The 22009-nt window shown below is 42.1% G+C and overlaps 1 protein-coding gene across 1 annotated transcript in view; it reads left to right on the top strand.

The window, feature by feature from the left end:
• Positions 1–22009, top strand: part of DLC1 (DLC1 Rho GTPase activating protein) — a 318521-nt gene that overhangs the window by 60052 nt on the left and 236460 nt on the right. The window contains exons 2-3 of the mRNA XM_070949102.1: positions 5994–6140; positions 8600–8761. Of these exons, the coding sequence (XP_070805203.1) occupies positions 5994–6140; positions 8600–8761 (309 nt within the window). The remainder of the gene's footprint in view (positions 1–5993; positions 6141–8599; positions 8762–22009) is intronic.

Genomic DNA, 22009 nt, shown 5'->3' with positions numbered 1-22009 from the left:
ACTGTCTGTATAGCCAGTGGTGAGATTCAAATAATTTAACAACCGGTTCTCTGCCCTAATGACCAGCTGGGTGGGCATGGCCAGGGGGTGTGACAGGCAGCACTTGGCTTCCTGCACCCCCCTGGGAGCCAAAACGGGGGAGTGTGGGGACTCCTGGAAGGGGCGGAGAGGGGAGGGGCCAGCCAGCAATTTAATAATCGGTTCAACTAAACTGGCACGAACCAGCTGAATACCATCACTTTGTGTATAGTGCCTCACATAAAAAGTGATTGTCCTGGAAAGCAAAATTCCTGATTACAGTATATGGAAGAATTCCTGCACACCTAACCATAGATGCTGTTTCAAGCATTATGAACCTACAGCAGGGGTGGGTTCTACTTACCTTTACTACCGGTTCGCAATGGGACCGCATGCACATGTGCAGAAGCGTTTTGATGACGTCGGGCTAGGTGGGTGGAGCCTTCCTCCGGTTTTACTACCGATTCTATAGAACCAGTCCGAACTGGGGGCAACCCACCACTGACCTACAGTACACAATATAAATGTAAAGCATGCTTACTATTATGGCGTCACTCTCCTGATTTTTAAATCCACCGTATGTAAAAATGAAAAACATATATTTCATGGATTTTAAGATTTAGTTCATTTTATGAAGGTCCTGTATGTAATCTTGAGAACAACTTTCCCAACTTTTTACTGTCAAATCTGTATTGGACTGTAACTACCATTATCCCCAGTCTGCTTGGCTGGGATATATTGTGCTCAAGAGCAGCAAAGCAATGAATATGGCAATAACATTAAATGTAAAAGTTTAGTAGGATTCCCATTGTAGCTAGCAACATTGGTGAATCCCTCTTCTTAATTCTCACTGTCCAATTGCAGAATAAATTCCACTCTGGACTTCGTGATTTACATGATGTCTGAATAAATATTTCCACAGCACCAAAAAGCTTCAAGTGTTGCAAATCGTACTCAATGCAGGCAACATGTGATCAAAAGAAAGTCAAGACATTTTCTTGTGCTCCACCTATGAAAGGCTAAACCTCAAATTTTTATGTGGACTTCCTGAACCTACCATGGAAAAACAAAGCTCTTATATGGAATTTGGGGCATACAGCAAAAAAAAATGTTTCAGTAGAATGCTTTGCTTATTCCAAAGAAGTATATTTCCTTTTTCCTTTAGACTGGAATGTATCGAAAAATATGTGAGGAAAAGCATGTGGAGTTTCCTGTTCTATATGCAGGAATGTGTATAGTGGAGCAAACAATATGGCCTGTATTTATCATGGAGGAAAAGAGAATTTGGTATGATAATGAAATTGGGATCATCAAATGTGAAAGCTGGTCCATGATGTCCATAAGCAAAGAAGACTCTGCTCAACAGTTTGCAGCAGGGGTGGGTTCTACTTACCTTTACTACCAGTTCGCATCGTGCCCGTGCGCACGCTCTTCGGATCACCTGTGATGACATCCGGGTCAGTGGGTAGAGCCTTCCACCAGTTTTACTACCGGTTCTTACTACCGGTCTGAACCGGGGGTAACCCACCACTGGTTTGCAGCCTGGAGAACTCTCAAATATAGTCTCCTTGGTTCAAAGCTACTCACCAGCTGATGGCCCTTTTCCCCCCTCTATTCTTGATTTTTTGTTTCAACAAAGGGAAAATTAGGGACAGGCAGAGAAATTGGAAATAGAAATTCTGTTGAACTGACACGGGGGCAGAAATAATCTTTTCCAGAATACAAGACCTGAATAACAGTGTGAACCAGAACAATAAGAGTCCAAATATACTTTGCAGTGGTGGGATTCAAATAATTTAACAACTGGTTCTCTGCCCTATGACCAGCTGTGTGGGCGTGGCTTGGTGGTCATGTGACTGTGTGGGCGTGGCCAACTCAACGTCACTCATGTCAATGGGTGCTTCGCCTTAGCTGTTACAATGTAATCAGGGTTAACCAGAGAGGCAGTTTCTGTAAGCAGGGCAATAAAGATTAGGCTAGAAATAACACCAGAATGTTTCCTTCCTGCCTTCCTTACAGGATTAGCCCTGTAAAGTGGAAAAAACAAAATAAGATTTCTTCCAACAACCGGTTCTCCAAACTGCTTAGAAAGTTAACAACCGGTTCTCCCAAATAGATGCGAACTGGCTGAATCCCACCACTGATACTTTGCATTAAATATATAGCATATCTTCCAATAAATTTTTAAAATAAAAAGTAAAGAGGGAAGCAATGTAAATAAAAGTGAAAGACATGAAGCTCAATACTGCCCTTCCCCAAATGCATTATCTTCTGTAAGGCAGTAAAAGTTTTACTAAATTTTATCCCTGTGGATAATTCTACCTTAGAGGAATCAGGCTATGAAGAGAAGTTGAAATGTCCATTTCTCTTGTATTGGCATTAGCATCATCTCAATTATTATCTCCATGTTTTGGGTAAAGGCTGCACAGCTCTATATGAAATAATGTGCAGCTTGATACTTTAAAGTTCAGAATTCTAGAATCCAGTCTGGAGCAATCACCAGGACCAGAGGTTTAGCCTTCCAAGCTTTCGGACTCGTGCTGGAACCCATCCTCAGGAAACTTCTTTCCAAAGTTGTGTGTTGGGCTATTCTATGTGTAATATTTATGTGATATCTGGTTGAGTGTGGCTTCTTATTGGTTGATTGGGGTGTTGATGGCTGGCTATTATGTCATTGGCTGTTGTTTCCTTCTGCTGCCGAGTTCTCAGCTCCTAAGTACCTGATAACAGTGGTGAGTTGCTCCCGGTTCGGTCCGGTTCTATAGAACTGGTAGTAAAACAGGTGGGAGGCTCTGCCCACCCGCCACAATGTCATCATGGGTGATCTGAGCATGCACAGAAGCGTACACGTGCGTGTTCCCGCTGCGAACCGGTAGTAAAGGTAAGTGGAACCCAACCCTGCCTGATAAGCTGGTGGTAAATCAGCATTCCTGTTGACTGATGAGGGGCCAATTTCCCAGGCTTTAATCACTTCCCTGGCTATTTTTGTACCTGCTTGGCCAACAATCTAAGTAGCTGTGAAATAGAATGTATGTCCTTGTTCATTGCAATGTGTGGCTACCAATGAATTTGGCTCTCCTTGTCTGACGGCTCACTTGTGTTCTTGCAATTTGGTGGTTAGCATCTTCCCCGTCTATCCTACATAGTCACAGGGCCAATCTGTGCAGGGGATCCAGTAGATTACATTAGAAATATCTTCCACTGCCAAGTAATCTTTGCAATGCTTGATTTGTCCTTGTATGGTAGCTTCTGGGCGATGTGTGATGCCAACTTTCAGATTTTGTATCTCTCCCTTTGGGACTATGTAAAATATTCCAGTATTGTTTCAGTGGCTCTGGAAAGTTCTGTCCTTTTGACATATAGGTTTGAGATAAATTGATATATAGATTTTCAGAGATTGACATTAAATCCCTTTTTTATCTCTTGCTTATTGTTCATGTCACTCTCCCTACTTTTGCCTGTGTTTTTTGTTGTTGCTGTTGTTCCTTTTTTGGCTATGAACTGTTTTTGATATTTGCCAATAAATAAACACCAAGCTATATTTTTGGCTAGCTGCACTCAGTAGCCTTCGTGCCTGTTCTGATCTGGATTGACTGGGAGTGTGCTGGGTGGAAATTAAATTGGAAATTACTTTTAGGAATTTTCTCATACTTGCATGTGCCAGCTATGAACACATACACATGCCTTGGTGATAGTCCCTGGTGAGAGAATATTTATTTATTTATTTATTTATTGGTTCAATTTATATGCTGCCCTTTTTTTTTTATTATTTTTTTTTTTTTAATTTGATTTATATGCCGCCCTTCTCCGGAGACTCAGGGAGGCTTACAGTGCGTTAAGCAATAGCTTTCATACTTTTGTATATGCCTGCTTAGTAGGGCTTTTGTCCCGTCCCCCCCCCCCGAAGCAGTGTTCTTTTTTATACAAAGTCAACTTATTGCCCCCACAAACCGGGTCCTCATTTTACCTACCTTGATAGGATGGAAGGCTGAGTCAACCTTGAGCCTGGTGAGATTTGAACTTGCAGTAATTGCAGGCAGCTGGTGTTACTTAACAGTGCTTTAGTCTGCTGCGCCACCAAGGCTCAATATGTACATGTAGAAACAGATGTGAGATATTATCAGTGGTGGGATGCTGCCGTTTTAACGACCAGTTCGGTGATCGTATGCTTTGCGCTCACGTGTGTCAAACGCACATTGAGCACACGTGCATAGTTTTACAAATACTAACCTTTTGTGTTACCACTTGGGAGTAACACAGCTGAGGTGTGGCAATCCTCTCTGCCAAGCCAATCAGCTGAGAAGATAAAGGTAAGTAAAGTGCAGGGGCGGGGGGGCAGGCCAACCTGATCATCAGAGCGAACCGGTTCGCTCCCAGGTGATCGTTGGAGCTACCAGTTCGCCCGAACTGGTAGAGTCCCATCCCTGGATATTATTCAGAAGAAAATACAGTTGCCTCCTATGATGACAGCTACAAAGGGGATGGCAGCATTTCCAGAGGCCAAGCTCTACATGTTTCCCTACCTTCTTCTCTTTGCTTATTTTACCCATTGAAGCAAAAGGATGTTTTTGAGACCCTCGTCCTTTCCAATGAGGCCTTGCAAGAAAGTTGATACGTCAACCATCCCACTCCATCATCTAGCAAAGAAAGACTCCTGGCCCATTGTTTTACCAAGAGTATACTTTACTGACGCCTAAGTGGTTACAGAAAGTAGTGAAGCTGGATCTGGCGTTTTGCAAGCAAATGATACGATTAACTTTTCCTTTTCCCCAGTTATCAGTTAATGTCCCTGTTACCAGTTAATGTCCAATTAGATGTTTGTATATTGTTTGGGTAACGGACCTTCAGTTTGTGGGCTTTCCAGTTTTGCATTCTGATGGTTGACCTTGGGCTGGCTGATGCTTCTTACGCCTTGGGCCAGCACGGCTTGGTTTCCATTCCCCCCCCCACTTCCTCCCTACATTGTAATCCTCTCTTCCCTCCCACAGTTGCTAATGTCAGGCTTGTGATGTTTGGCTAGCAGAATGGCAGCCATGACAGGATTTTTCAATGTCCCCACATTATCAGGCATAATGTATCCTTGCAATATGTATGTTCCTGGTCAGAGTTAAGTACAGATTGATCTAGAGCCAAGGTGGCGCAGTGGTTAGAATGCAGTACTGCAGGCTACTTCATCCGACTGCTAGCTGCAGTTCGGCAGTTCAAATCTCACCAGCTCAAGGTTGACTTAGCCTTCCATCCTTCCGAGGTGGGTAAAATGAGGACCCAGATTGTTGTGGGCAATATGCTGACTCTGTAAACTGATTAGAGAGGGCTGTAAAAGCACTATGAAGCAGTATATAAGTCTAAGTGCTATTGCTATCTTAATAAATATGGTCTCATGGCATTGACTCCTCAGGAATGAACAATATGTAGGATTTAGCCATATTGGACTGTAATATCCATCTGCTAAATTATGATTCAAGGCTTCATCAGTTATGCCTTGGCCTTAGAACTGGATGTTTTGTGTGGGATAATTCCCATATAGAATGGGACCAGACGGACTGCAGTCTAAATAAGGCTCCTTTCCTATTTCATGCCAGAATTCAGAATACCTAATTCTGAGTTCTCCAGTGAACCTGCAGGACTACCTGTGGCTTGCTGTGGGGGGAAATTGTAAGAAAAGGGGACATCGGGCTACAGGGATTGGTCTCAGCTAAGCTAGCTTAGTTCCTATCTAGTTCCAGCCAGAGATGCAAAATGGAGGGAAAATACTTCTCGGTGAAGTCAAGGCTTGGAGTGAAGAATGCATTGATGAGAGAATGCAGCACAGTGCTCTCCCTCCACCCCTTTCCTCCTCCTCCTTCTTTTCTCCCCAAATGTGAGCTTGTTGCCTATTATCCAACCCTGTTTTGTTAAATTAGAGAACAGAGACTTTTTTATTCCTTCCCAGAAGTGCCCTTTCAGATTCTATAACTGCGTTTTCTAATCCCCAGGAAGCCAGAGACCAGGATCAGTCACGACTGGACTCCATGGTACTACTCATTCTGAAACTGGATCAGCTCGACCAGGATATTGAAAATGCTCTCAGCGAAAGCTCTTCGCCTTCCGGCACATTGACACAACCACAAAAGCCCATCCCTGTAAGTCTGGTTGCTCAACCTTCTTTCTCCCCCCCCTCCCAGTTATTTATATTTACTTGCCACGTTTTTTTCTTGTTGCTTCTTTTACTTTTCTTACCCCTCTCCATTGTCCTTTCAGCTCAAGTATCTGCAATTTCCAAAACCTAAACACCAAGATAGATTTCTTTTTCTTTTTCTTAGATCTAGCTCTGTTTTCCAGGGCAGTGGTGGTTTTCAAAATTTTTTACTACCGGTTCTGTGGCTGTGGCTTGGTGGGCATGGCATGGCTTGGTGGGTGTGGCTTAGTGGACGTGGCAGGGGAAGAATACTGCAAAATCTCCATTCTGTCCCCACTCCAGGGGAAGGTTACTGCAAAATCCCCATTTCCTCCTGATCAGCTGGGACTTGGAAAGCAGAGAGTAGATGGGGGCAAGCCCAGTCAGAATTTTTACTACCGGTTCTCCGAACTATTCAAAATTTCCACTACCAGTTCTCCAGAACTGGTCAGAACCTGTTCAAACTCACCTCTGTTCCAGAGGCACAGAATTATTGTTCTCATTGTGCCTCCTGGGAGTTCCAGTCTAGAACAGGGGTCTCCAACCTTGGTAACTTTAAGACTTGTGGACTTCAACTTCCAGAATTCCTCAGCCAGCAAAGCAAAACTGGCTGAGGAATTCTAGAAATTGAAGTCCACAGGTCTTAAAGTTGCCAAGGTTGGAGACTCCTGGTCTCGAATATCTGGAGGCAACAAGGCAGACCTAGCTTCTGTTTCTGCCTTTGGTCTTTCTCCGTGCTTAGGGAATGATAAGATGCTTAGCCCAATTCTGGTCTAAGCTTTCCAAACTTGCCAGAGCTTCTCTATTTTTAAAGGTAGAATTAAAGTCAAGCCAATCAGGTGATCTGATGTAGTTGGTGCTGAATTCGAAATGCTTTGGAAGTATAGATGCAGCTGTCCTCAGTTTACCTATTATACATTTGAAATAAAGGTTCAGGGACTTCTTTAAAATCCTGCCTTTCTAAAAAAAAAGAATTTCAGTGTCTGGCCCCAAATAAGTCCACCCAGATTTATTGTGCCCAAAGGATTATAGAGAAAGGATAAGTAATTATTTCTATAATATTCAATAATATTTAGGGATTGGATTGAGTCGGGTGCTATTTAAATTGATTAAATTGATTTTCTTCAGATTATGGATATTATAGTATTGCAGACATTCTGCTACATACAATAATTGTTTATTGGATCCTTTCAAGCATTTACATGACATCTTTCACGATAGAGTTCTTTCTATAGTGATTTTTAGATATAAAGATCTTTCACATATTTCCCAAGAAAGGCTACGAAAACTAACTTTATATATAAAGCAAGATAATTGAATGACATTCAGTTATCATATGCATATTGCTAAGACTAAGCAGGAAGAAAATAACCTAATCATTTATAAACTTCAAGATGTTGGCATATTTTGAATGATTCCCTATAAAAAAAATTTTCTTACCTCATGCAGCTGGAAACATGCATTTGATTATCATATCTTTTTTTAAAAAATGCATTGATACCCATAATTTGAAATGGTATATAGCCAAGTATGAGCTTCTGGGGGTTCATGGAGGTTCGGGAGAACCTCTAGCTAAGGTGGAGGTAGGGCACGTGCGGAGGCTTGGGGAGGGCAAAAAAATGGCCTACCAGAAGTTTGGGAAGGCTGGAAACAGACCTCCAGAGGGCCTCTGGAGCCTGGGGAGGGCATTATCGCCCTCCCGGAGGCTCAAGGAAAGCCTCCGGAGCTCAGGGAGGGCAAAAACACCCCACCCCGCTGTAGTGCAGTAGACCACACCCACTATGGCCACGCCTAACCAGAAACCGGGCAGAGAACCCCTTGCTAAAATTTTTGAGACTCACCCCTACATATAGCCCCTTCTACTTCATAAGCACCCCGTATAAGCCAATATACAGTGTGGTGCGCATGTCCTGCTATATTCAAAGGGACTTCATTGTATGCAGTGACTGTGTGTTGGCTTGTGGTCCTTCCTGTAAACAGTACAGAGGGCTTAAAACCCTGAAAAAAAATGAATGTTATCAGATGTTGGTTCGCATTTTAAGTGGGAAAAAAATGAAGCAACAAGAGATTTCACCTGCACGAGGTTCCATCTGATGATGTCACTCCAAGTGGCTAAAGATTTCCAGATGTTACAAAAGGTTTCAAATGCTTCCAAAGACAAAAGATGAAGATATAACATGATATGCACAGGAATTATCAAGAGAAAACATGCCAGAATTTTGAAACTCCAAACTCCTGAACGAAACTACGTTTATTCTTTTCTTCTTGTAGGACACCAAAGCTTTGATCTTTAAAGTACTTTTCAGTAACAGAACAGCAGAGATAGGCAGCGCTTTTAGGCGGGGGAAAGAAATGAATATGCTTTAATGTATTCCACAAAGTTAACAGCACAACAGCATAAAGAATTTGACTTCTCTTTTAAAGGATTCAGAATCACTTCCTGGAGGCACAGTCGACATCATTGCTGTAAATAACCAGCAAATGAACATACCATCACCATCACCTCCTCTACCTCCTACTCTCTATGGTTCAGATAAAGTATTTCCTACTCCAATGGCTGGTTCTGGAGCAAAACCAAAGATTGGGGTGAGCTAAAAAAAAACCTTTTAATATGTATGTGTGTGCTGGGAAAGGGATCCCAAACCATGGTTCCATCCTATAGTTTTTATACATTTATGTATAGTTTATTTTTGAAGAAACTGGGATATTCCATAATGTCAAAATCTGTTGTGCAGCTAAGGTTCTTTTTTTTCCCCTGATTCAGTACCAGAACGAGAGGGAGAAGGAGATTTTTCAAAGTATTTGGAAAGTTGGCAGTCAGCGCACATAGAAAGTAATGATTATACATATTAGATTTTGGCAGTGGTGAAATTCAATTTTTTTTACTACCAGTTATGTGGGCGTGGCTTGGTGGGTGTGGTGTGGCTTGGTGGGCGTGGCTTGGTGGGCATGGCAGGGGAAGGATACTGCAAAATCCCCATTCCCTCCCCACTCCTGGGGGAAGGATATTGTAAAATCTCCATTCCCACCCCACTCTGGGACCAGCCAGAGGTAGTATTTGCCGGTTCTCCAAACTACTCAAAATTTCCGCTTACTGGTTCTCTGGAACTTGTCAGAACCTGCTGGATTTCACCCCTGGATTTTGGTAAATATGAATCACTATCACAGGCATTATGTTCCACACAGCTCTTATTATCTTGAGGATGTAGATTATTTATTAATTATAATAACTAGTAAATCATAATGACTGAAGGCAGTTCCTTATTTTACCCATATCTTTTCAGAAGACAGTCTGGGTTTTTAACTATAGCACTACCAATAGCACTTAGATTTATATACCTTTACACAGTGCTTTACAGCCCTCTCTAAGCAGTTTACAGAGTCAGCATATTCCCCCAACAATCTGGTCCTCACTTTACCGACCTCAGAAGGATGGAAGGCTGAGTCAACCTTGAGCCGATCAGAATCGAACTGGTGGCAGTGAGCTGACAGTAACCTGCATTACTGCATTCTAACTACTGCGCCATCATGGCTCACTGGTTTCTTTTCATCGTTTAATGTCTCTAAACTTGTATTTTAAAATTTATTTTGCTATGGATTGAAGGAAATTAACCCAGTTCTGCAAGGCTTATTGATCCAAAGTTTCCTAATAAATAAAAAGCAGTTAATAAGCAATTTCTGAAAGTTATTAAAAAAGGAACTTTGCGCACCTAATGTCCTTTTGAAGGTGTCAATTGTGATTTGAGCAAGATGGCTACTTCCTCAACTCCCAGAACTCTAAACCTGCTGGTAACTGTTCTCTTGTGCTTTCCTCATGAGGAGCAACTCTCTGGAACACAATTCCCAGAGAGAAATCCCACAAAGACCTGGTCTATTTGCCAGCTCTTCATTCCAGTTGTTGGCTCCACTTTTGAGGAGCCATCTTCCTTTCACCATTTTTTCCCTAGAAATCTAACTTTGATCTTACTCTCATGAGAAATGCTTTGGAATAAACTTCAATTTTAGAAAAAAAATAGTGCCAAAACCATTTTTGTATGGGAAGGAGGGGATGTCTAGATTGAAAATTGGCTAAGGTAGCCACAATTCATACTATTTCAAAGGCTTTTGAAATATCATAAGAAGAATATGATTTATCAAATTATATTGAATGACAATGTATGTAGCTAGCAGTATCTGATTAAGGTTCAAGGTTGACTCAGCCTTCCATTCTTTCGAGGTAGGTAAAATGAGGACCCGGTTTGTGGGGGCAATAAGCTGACTTTGTATAAAAAAAGAACACCGCTTAGGTGGGGGCCGAAAGCCCTACTAAGCAGGTATATACAAAAGTATGAAGGCTATTGCTTAACGCATTGTAAGCTGCCCTGAGTTTCCGGAGAAGGGCGGCATATAAATCGAACCAATAAATAAATAATAAATAAATTATGAGAAAAAGAAGAAGATAACTGGGTATATGAACTATTTACCAAAAAAAACCCTCTCAATCCTTGAACAAATGCAAACGAAATTCTTGAAATTATAGCATATAATCCTTACTCGACTTCTGATGCTACCACCAGATTAAAAATAGACTGCATTTCATTTAGATGGCAAGATTATGTCGGTTAAGATTTTACTTGCTTTGGGCGTAAAAAAATCTTTGTAGAAAATAAAGGATTTATACATTTAGGTAGACAAAGCCAAACTTTTCTATCTTCCTTAAAGATCAGTTATTCTCTCCCCTTGAAAACCCTCTAATGAAGTTATGTAGATCTAGTGCTGCTGATTATGCTTCTTTTCTTGACAACCTCACAAGGCTGATAATTATATAAATGAACATAATAATCAGACTTACTGCCATGATACTGGAATAAATTACTTTTTCGATTAATCAGGCTATTTGCATAAAGAAACATAACTGTATCATAGGCTCTCCTCAGTTTCTATCTTAACCTGAAATTAAAAGGGCTTCTAATACGTATGGTTCTCTACCCTTGTAACAGGATACTATTCTTACATTCCTCCAAAACAATTACTCTTTGTATTTGATTGCAGTAATGTAGAATAATGTATTCATTATCTATTAAATTACCCATTGTACTTGGGCTTTAGAAAGAGGGCCTGTCTGTTATTTTAAAGCAGCATTGTGATAAATCTTCCATTGTAATCAGTGGTGAATGCTTAAGAGAGATGTTCCCGCTTTTTTTGTACTGGATGCCCCAACCAAGAAAAAATTAATCATTTCTTATTTGAACATTTTAGTTGTTAAATCTTGAATTATTATATATTTCATATATGTTTGTTGCAGCGATTTCTTCTTCAAACGTAATTCAAGTACAATTGACTAATAGATTGAATAAATACAATTGCCCACACAATAGTGTGTGTGGATGGCAATCATTAAATTCAATACAGGTAGTCCTCGACTTACAATGGTAATTGACCCTGGCATTTATGATAGTCATGACAGTTGTAAAGTGGGTCACTACCAGTAGTGAAATTCAAAAATTTTCCCTACTGGTTCTATGGGTATGGCTTGGTGGGAGTGGCTTGGTGGGGGTGTGATTGGGTGGGCTGGCTTGTTGGTCATGTGACTGGGAAAACCAACTATCACACTTTGCACAAAAATAACACAAAAGCTACACAACTGACTCACACAGACAGCTGCAAAAGCAGCTGTCAGCATTCCAGAAAAACCCCAACCCCAAGTAAAAATTCTGAAGCAAGCATCTTTCAAAGTTCTATTTACTAGAATAGGTAAACTGGCACATCTGGGAAAACCCGAATCTGAGAGGTCCAGGTTTTCCCTCAGTAAATCAAAAACCCCCAAACCATCCCCTCACTCCTCAGTCGATCACATGCTCCAATCACCATCCGTCCCACCTCGAGACATTACTCCGACCACTCCTTTTCCAGATGCAGGATCAGCCTGACCTTGACTGAGAGGAAGAATGCTATTATGGCTAAAGGCAACCCCTCTACTAAATCCCCCCTCCTACTTTCCCACACATGAGAAGGTGGCAGCATGGAAGCTTCCGGCCTAATATGGCTTCCAAAGCTGACAGCAGCTGGACTTCACACAAAATGGCCCCTGCAACAAGCAGGAACCTCACAGACTCACAGAGGGCTCAAAAACAAACCATCACACTTTACACAAAAATACCAGTTCAGGCAATAGGTAGTAAAAAAAAATGCTTTAAAAAGTAAAAAAAAAAGTTCCTAGGGATCGCGCGGCACAGCTGATGGTCACAGCTGATTGTCTAAACCATTTTTTTTTACTTTTTAAAGCATTTTTTTACTACCAATTTGGGCAAACCAGTAGCATTTTCACTACCGGTTCGGGCGAATCACCCCGAATCAGTAGCATTTCACCCCTGGTCACTACATGCTTGAACCTGTTTTTATTACTTTTTTTGTGATGGTAGTTAAGCAAACGTAGCAATCATAAAGCAAATGTTGCAGTTATTACGTCAAGGACTACCTATAGTATATGTTCAATCCATTGTTTGGGGAAATATTCCTCCAGAAAGCTAATGCTGGAAATTATAGGTATAAGAAAGTAAGTCTGATTTAGTTTCATCAGATGTTCTATGAACCGTTTGAACATGCCTATTTAGAAATTTTGTGGGCTGGGCTGGTGTAGGACAATTTGCCATGGCCAACTTGCTGTGACCACCTCACCACCGCCCCAGCCAACTCGCCGCAGTCATCTCGCTGTGAGACCAACTCCCCACAGGACAACTCACTGTAGCCAACTTGTCATGGAACAACTCACCACAGAAAATTCCACACAGGATAAATGTTATCTGTCACTATTCCTTTGACATTATTTTTATTGACAAAAATAGAAATTATGTCAAAGAAACAGTGGCAGGTAACATTTTCTGTGTTGAGTTATTCCGTGTGGAATTTTCTGTGGCAAGTTATTCTGTAGCAAGTTGGCCCTGGCGAGCTGTATTGTGGCGAGTCAGCTGGATCGAGAGGGCTGTGTCAAGTTGGCCGTGGTGAAATGGCTGCGGCATGTTGGCCGCAGCAAATTATCCCATTTTGGGGGCAAGTATTGCCCCAAACTCATCTCTGATGTAGCCATCTTTCTTATATTGAGTAGTCACTGATTGTAACAGACAATCCCTGTCTCTCCATCTATTCAGGAGTAAAATTCAGGATTTACCATTTGTGTGGCAAACTAAACCCTATCTGACTTAAAAAGTGAGAAACTTCTTTTTATATCTTTATGTTCTTCTTCCACAACTAGGATGGTAGTGATAAAGCAGTGGAATTTCTTTCATCCCTTCTACCACAATCCAATTTGAATTTCCAACCTATCAAGGTCCGTTTAGCTGGCAAATCAAAGTAGCAATAAGTCATGCAGAGTTCAGAAAGGCCTCATTAATCCTAGCCTGGGATAAAATTATTGCAATTACTGCAAGTTCAAATCTCACCAGGCTCAAGGGTGACTCAGCCTTCCATCCTTTCTAAGGTAGGTAAAATGAGGACCCAGATTGTGGGGGCAATAAGCTGACTTTGTATAAATATACAAAAGTATGAAGGCTATTGCTTAACGCATTGTAAGCCGCCCTGAGTCTTCGGAGAAGTCGACCCAAAATAGTATCATTTGGTACAAAATATAAATTGAAACATAAATAAACACCATTAATACAAACTATATTTATTTATTTATTTTGTTCATTTGTTTGTTTGTTTAGTGTTGCTGCCTGATACAAACCATAGATCAAGATAGAAAAATACTATAAAGAGTTATTTCATGGTTTGTATCAGGCAACAACATAAAAGGAAGGAAGGAAGGAAAGAAGGAAGGAAGGAAGGAAGGAAGGAAGGAAGGAAGGAAGGAAGGAAGGAAGGAAGGAAAGAAAGAAAGAAAGAAAGAAAGAAAGAAAGAAAGAAAGAAAGAAGAAAGAAAGAAAGAAAGAAAGAAAGAAAGAAAGAAAGAAAGAAAGAAAGAAAGAAAGAAAGAAATCAGATCTGCCAGGATGACATACAAGAACTGAGATATCAAGTGATAAGCATGTATCTATATACTATTGCCAGGAAATTAGGACATTTTCAATTAGTTCCACCTCTCCAGAGCCACCTAGATAAAGCCATTCAGAGAATGAAATGCCCACATAGGTTCAATAAAAGTGCCATCCTCGATTTTATGCCACATTAATAGTTTTCCAATTTACAAGAATTCTGCCAATGGGTCATGGCCTTTTCATAAGTCCTCTATCAGTCTGGACAGCAATGTCTCATAGAGACTATTTAACCATTTATGTTGCCTCAGAAGAAGCTTCTTTGATAGTAGGTAAGGTTGATGACTGTAGAACTTTATTAGCTATTTTCACTGCATATATTCAGCTTGACAGGTAGACTGTGGTATCATGGAGTTTCAGAAAGATAAAGCCAAGTACTTTGATATTGCAATCTGAGGTAGTATGCAATATTTACTAACAAGTTTGCTCTGCTCAATTCATTGTCCAATAATTCACTAATTACTGTATATTCCTTATAATGGCTTTGGAAGATGAGAAATTTGGCCTTTTTACTAAGAGAAAAAATTCAAACCTCTATGGAAGCCATTTTCAGTCAAAGAAAGAATCATTGTATTATCCAGTAGAGTTTGGATGGGGGGGGGGAATTACTCAGCTATCTTTGGGGAATGGAAGTTAGCTTCATTTCAGGATGAAATTAGAGAGTCAACATTAAAAACTGAACAAAACTGAAGCCAGAATTGCAATTCTGTTTGGATATTGAATGGGTATCTTTTTAATCAAATATCTCTGGAAAAAAAAATACCTCACGTTGAGTTCCTTTCCTATAAAGGCTTCTGAGAAGAATAAAAACGCGACAATCCATGGAACTAGTCCCAAGGTTTTGCCAAAGTCTATTTCTATTTATAGCATCAAAAGCCAACATAGAATCCTCAAAAGCAATAGAAAAGGCTTAAAAATGGAAAATTCCAGCCAGGCTTATAATGAGTTAATTAAGGCAGAGTCTCTTTGAAAAGCTTCCTTCCCACAGATGTCACATCTGGACTGTGTTGCATCTCCTCAGACCAGCTGAACATCCCTGTCTGCCTTTCAGTCTCGCAAACAATCGCTCACCCCACATTACCCCCTTTAACATACACAGACATGTCTACTTTTAGGTAACAAAACACATCTTGGAAGGTTTCCAGATACCGTGTTGTCATCCTTCAGCTAAAAACCTGACAGTTAGTTAGGTATTCTGCTGTGCTGTGAAACCCGGTACAAGAATCACTGCATCTCATTCTCCTCCTGGAAAAAAAATATCTGAGTGTACCAGATGAATAGAATAATTATTCAGAATTACAGGGTGACGGTTCATGTGACCAAAACTGTCTGCGTCCCACATACTTTAGCTGCCACTGCCCCCATCCCACCCCCCCCCCCCAAAAAATAGTGGTTACAGATGATCTGGTTCTTGCTTCAGACCAATGGAAGCACATTCCCCACATAGTCAAAACTGCACATCCCAATTGTTTTCAGGCACCATATAAACTGCAGATTGGGCTAATTTGGGAATTAATAGCGAGGAAGCAAAGACTAATGTTTCCTTGTTTTATGGAGTGGCTGTCTGCCCAAATCATAATCCAATGTAAGATACAGATAGACCTCAATTTACGACCACAATTGAGCCAAAAATTTATGTTGCTGAATGAGAAATTTGTTAAGTGAGTTTGCCCCATTTTACAACTTTTCTTGCCACATTTGTTAAGTGAACCACTGCAGTTGTTCAGTTAGTAACACGATGGTTAAGTGAACCTGGTTTCCCCACTGACTTTGCTTGTCAGAAGCAGTAGTGTGGGTTGCTCCTGGTTCTGTCCGGTTCTTCCAAACCGGTAGTAAAAGAGGCAGGAGGTTCCACCCACCTGCCCAGAGGTCATAAGCAGGGGTGGGTTCTAAATTTTTTTATTACCGGTTCTGTGGGCTGTGGGCGTGGCTTATTTTGTGGGTGTGGCTTGATGTTCATGTGACAATTCTTTAGGATTTAGCAGAGGTACTGGTCTACCAGGCTTTTAACTGCTTGCAGAGCTGTACTGGTCTACTCATTTGTTTTTGTAAGCACCAGTCTACTCATTTGTTTTTATAGGCATCAGTCTACTCATTTGTTTTTGGAGGCACTGGTCTACCCATTTATTTTTGCAGGCACCGGTCTACTCATTTGTTTTTGGAGGCACTGGTCTACCCATTTATTTTTGCAGGCACCGGTCTACTCATTTGTTTTGGGAGGTACTGATGTACCACCACACTGCCTTTTAACACTGATCAGTAGTAGGATGGCCCTTTGAAGCCCTCCAGCAAGAGTTTAAACAGTTTTTTTCCTTCTAGCCAATCAGCTGGGACTTAAGAGGCAGCAATAGATTGGGGGTGGGGCCAAATTAAAGGTAAGAATAACGCAGGGGAGGCGGGGGGCGGGGGGCAGAACCGGTTCAGTGACACCATATTGTCACCGCTACCGGCTCGGCAGAACCAGGCCGAACTGGGAGGAACCCACCACTGGTCATAAGGTATGATCTGCGCATGCGCAGAAGCTTCTGCACATGCTCAGAAGCGTGCGCGTGTGAGCAAAGCAAGCATGCACACGCACTCCTATTGCAAACTGGTAGTAAAGTTAAGTAGAACCCACCCCTGGTCAGAAGGTCACAAAAGGGGATGTCATGACCCCGGGATCCCCAGCAACCATCAAAAATATGAACCAGTTGTCAAGCATCTGAATTTAAATCACATGGCCACGGGGATACTGTAACAGTCATAAGTGTGAGAAATGGTCATAAGTCACTTTTTTCAGTGCCATTGTAACTTTGAATGGTCCCTAAATGAACTGTTGTAAGTCGAGGACTACCTGTACAGACTATCGGCTGGTCTGAATTGCAGTATGTTGGCTCAAGACACCCGTGGTAGTGCTTATTCTGGATTAAGGTTTTTAAGATGAGACTGGACAGCCACGTGTCTGAAATGGTACACTCATAATTCAATGCACCCCACTCCCCCTCCTTTTGGCACGCAATGGCCCGGTGGGCCCAGTAGGCCTGTTTTTCACCCTCGCGAGGCTCCAGAGGCTTTCTTGGAGCCTGGGAAAGGCAAAAACAGTCTTCCCCACACCCCCGGAGGCCCTTCGGAGGTCGGAAATAGCCTGTTTCCCGACTTCTGGTGGGACCGGAAGGCCTGAAAATCAGCTGGCTGGCACACACATGCGCGTTGGAGCTGAGCTAGGGCAATGCTCGCGTGCCTACAGATATGTGCCACCTGTGGCACCCGTGCCATAGGTTCGCCATCACGGGTATAGGGTCTCCTGCTTGAACAGGGGGTTGGACCAGTGGTGGGATTCAAGTAATTTAACAGCCGGTTCTCTGCCCTAATGATTTCTTCCAACAACCAGTTTGCCAAACTGCTCAGAAAGTTAACAACCGGTTCTCACGAAGTGGTGCAAACCGGCTGAATCCCACCACTGGGTTGGACTAGATAACCTCCGGGGTCCCTTCCAGCTCTATTCTGATTTTGAATTTGAATGTATCACTAGTGCAGGTTCTGACGGGCTCTTTCCTGCTTCTTGTCCTTCTCATATATACCTCCGTGTATTTCGCTGTGCCCTCAAAACCTTGTTGTTCCGCCAGGCCGGGCTATCAAATGTAAAGATTTTAATTGGTTTTAAATGTGGGATTTTAAATTTGGGGGTTTTATAATTGAGCCAATTATTTAATAATTTTAATTATTTTTAAATTTTGTCTGTCTTTGTGCTTTTAATCAGGCTGTACACCGCCCCGAGTCCTTCGGGAGAAGGGCGGTATAGAAATAAAATAATAATAATAATAATAATAATAATAATAATAATAATAATAATAATAATAATAATAATAATAATTAATCTTTAGTGAGAGTCACAGCCTTTGAGGCTGGTTAATAGCTCAGCAGCTTGAGTCCTAACCAAGGACCTAGGAACTGTTAAGGTATCGTCGGAGGATGTAAGCTGTTCCAAGTAAGGTGGTTTTTTGTAGAGTCAAAATGTTCAAGTCCGGCAAAATTTTATTATTATTATTATTATTATTATTATTATTATTATTATTATTATTATTATTATTATTATTATTATTATTTATGCGGAGAAGGGAAACTGTGCTGGCTGTGGGGCCCCAGTTTGGATGAGTCTGCCTGTAGTTGTCTATTAAGCATTGTTGCCTTCTTCCTTTCATACCCATTCCCTTTTTCTTACACAGAATACTTACACAGACTCTTTCTCCCTCCCCCCCACTGTATTGTACTATTGTTGCTCTGATGCTACAGCAATTAAAACAAAGGGAACAAAGGGAATGTTCCTTCATTCCTATGTTTCATGTACTTCCATAGAAACTTTCTTGCAAGTTTAGTTTAGTTTAGTTTATTTGATTTGTATACCGCCCTACTCCCGAAGGACTCAGGGCGGTGAACAGCCAAACAATAAAATACATAGATACACAAAATTTAAAAAACCAGTTAAAATCGAATTAAACCATTTTGGCCCAGACAAATTAAAACACCCCAATAATTTAGAACAGATTAAAATTTACATATTAAAAAGAGGGAAAAGATTAGGCCAAGCCTGCCTGGTGGAATAAAAAGGTCTTCACAGCATGGCGGAAGGTGCCCAGATCCGGGATCCTCCGTATCTCCGGGGGGAGCTCATTCCAGACAGTGCAGGGAAGGGAAATTGTCCAAAGTCACTTGTTCTGAGATGGATGACTACATAAATAGAATGAATGGGTGAATAAATAACCTGTAGTTCAGTGATATGGAAGCGAAGAACTAGTCAGTGAAACTTGTACTTCCATTTCAACCAGTGGTGGGTTGCCCCCGGTTCAGACCGGTTTGCAAGAACCAGTAGTAAAACCGGTGGGAGGCCCCGCCCTCCGCCTCGGATGTCATCGTCGGTGATTGTGCATGCGCAGAAGCTTCTGCGTATCAGCACATCTGCAGCGAACCAGTAGTAAAGGTAAGTAGAACCCACCCCTGATTTCAACATGACTAGATTGCAAAGATTTGAACAGAGGAGGGGACAAAATGGAAGGGATGCTTTGCAATACTGTGGGGACAGGTGAGGAAAGCAAAGGAAACTGTCATGGCCCCATCGTAGCCTGAGTCTGCAGAGAAGGACAAGCCAGAGGTCAAGGGGGCAACCTCTTTGGCTCCAGAGGAAAGTGGGGAGGAACAGGATGAGGCATCTCTGGGTCCCTCAGGCCTGGGACGACTTGCCAGCAGGGAAGAACGGGGGCAGTATGACCGAGAGCGTGGGGAAGAGAGAGCAGGCAGTGGAGATGAGGAATGACAGACCTCAAGCGACAAACAAGGACTGCCCCTCCTGATCCTTGAGCATGGAGAGTGGAGAGGAAGCGGGAGTAGCATAGGCTGGCCTGACGACTTGGGAGGAGAGCGCCCTGCCCTCCTTCACAAGGCACACCTGGGGACTGAAACTTAAGGAGATGCTGTGGGGAGGGGCGTCCATTGGGAACAAGCACTGAATTCATGGAGTTTTGTGTGCTGTTGCCGACGTCTGGAGTTTGCTGGACTTCTTGCCTTATTGCTGCCTCATTCCTTTGCCTCATTGGACTCATTGTCTTATTGCTACCTTGATCCTTTGCCTCTCTGGATTTCTTGCCTTGAAGCCATTGTGCTAACTATTTTGCTGGACTACTCATAGCCAGAGGCTACTGGAGGTGTGTGTGTGAGCATTTTGCTCTGGGACTTGCCATAAATGTGGGAGTGTTTGGGGGAAAGTTTGAGCAATAAAGGGCAGTTTGAACTATCAGCTGGCTGTGTTGCCTCCGTGCCTTGCCCCAGGTCATCACAGAAGCATTCAGAATAAGAGAATAACAGAGCTGGAAGACTTCTAGTGCAGGGGTCACCAAACTTTCGGACCACTAACTTCATAATTTTAAATCCCACGGACTAATATGATCTGGTGAATGACCGGCTGGATGGGGGTGGCTAGATGGTCATGTGACTGGGTGGGCGTGGCCAACTTTATGTCACTCACATTGAGGGGCATCTTGCTGGCCTCTACTCACCCCTCCCCTCCCAGCCACTCCTCACCTGCCTGACTGGACTCCTTAGGGCCCCAACAGGAAGCAGTTGTTGGAGCTAAGCAGCCACCATGAGAAAGAGTTGGCAAAACAGCAGGCTCAGTTCAAATTGGATCTGGCCAAGAAGGGGGCTCAGCAGAAGCACCTCACTGAGGACTTTGAGCATAGGCTTTCCAAGCAGAGGGAAGACCTGCGGGAGTGCAAGGCCAGGTACCGGCACCTGGAAGTTCAGCAGGCTGAGATGGTCAGACAGTTTCAGGACATGATGCAGTCCTACTGGAACAAGGCCCTCCAGCTCTTTGCCACTACCGGTGCTTCCCTCCAGCCTTCACCCAAAGCCCCACACCAGGAGGCTGAAGCAGACCCCAATTTGGAATTTCTGCCCCCCTCTGACCCAGACAAAAAGACCCCAAAGGGGGAGACTCTGCAGCAACACAAATGTTCATTGCACGTATCCTGCCCGGGGCCGTAGTTTGAGGACCTCTGATTTAGTGCAATATTTTTCTGCAGACCACCAAAATTTTCTCGCAGGCCATCAGTGGTCCATGGACCACCAGTTGGTGACCACTGTTCTAGTGCAACCCCATGCTCAGGCAGGAGCATGGGGCACTATTTCAGACAAACATAGTGAAATAGGCACTATTTCAGACAAACAATTGCCCAATCTCTTCTTTAAAACTTTCAGCCAGTAAAAATTGAAGGAAGTAATGAGCTTTAAGATCATGAGCAAGGAAAGTTAATTGGCTTAATGGGCCATTTTTGCATCAACTGCAAGATAATAAAAATGGCAGCTGTCGATCAGTAGACAACATAAAAGCTTAGCAGGATGAAATAGTTGAAGGAGAGGAAACCCTACCAAATGCTAGAGCCAACTGGAGTTGAGACTTCATTAAAAGGGAAAGAGGCACTTCAGGCCATCCACTGAAGTAGACATCACTGTCTATTGGAGTTGGACAGTCAACTCTCTGATCAATTTGGGCAGATGTATCTTTTATAACTATTCCAAACTCAAATTACTAGAAATTACTAGAAATCTATTATTCTGATATAGCAAAATTCAGCAAACATGGATTTTTTTCCCTCAGGATTTAATTAGTTCCACTGTAAGTGCAGAAGGATATCATAGTCAATACAGTACTTAATGTTTGAATAAAATCCAACACAGCTGTAATCTTTCTATCATTTCATATATTAAAGGAAATTACATCACTCATTGGCTTTCACTTTTTTAAAAAAAAATTCATTATGGATGTCAATTGTAAGAGGAATTGCTATGTCATGTCCCCTTCTCAATAAAAACTGTGAAATGTTGGCGTGAGTAGAAAAGGAACTCAGCAAATGTGCAGATAAAACATACAGAAAGATCTTGATAGACTTGAACATTGGGCACTATCTTACAAAATGAAATTCAATGGTGAAAAAAGTAAGGTTCTACATTTAGGCAAGAAAAACAAAATGCACAGGTACAGTATATGTACCTCGCTCAATTGTAGTGTGAGAGGGATCTTGGAGTCCTAGTGGACAACCATTTAAATATGAGCCAGCAGTGTGCAGCAGCTGCCAAAAAAGCCAACACAGTTCTAGGCTGCATAAACAGAGGGATAGAATCAGGAACACGTGAAGTGTTAATACCACTTTACCATGCCTTGGTAAAGCCACACTTGGAATACGGCATCCAGTTTTGGTCACCACGATGTAAAAAAGATGTTGAGACTCTAGAAAGAGTGCAGAGAAGAGCAACAAAGATGATTAGGGGACTGGAGGCTAAAACAAATGAAGAA

The sequence above is a fragment of the Pituophis catenifer genome, unplaced genomic scaffold (assembly GCF_029215685.1).
Source record: "Pituophis catenifer annectens isolate HBS135680 unplaced genomic scaffold, rPitCat1.0.hap2 SCAF_8, whole genome shotgun sequence".
Lineage (NCBI taxonomy): Eukaryota > Metazoa > Chordata > Lepidosauria > Squamata > Colubridae > Pituophis > Pituophis catenifer.
This window is presented reverse-complemented; position numbering and strand designations above follow the sequence as displayed.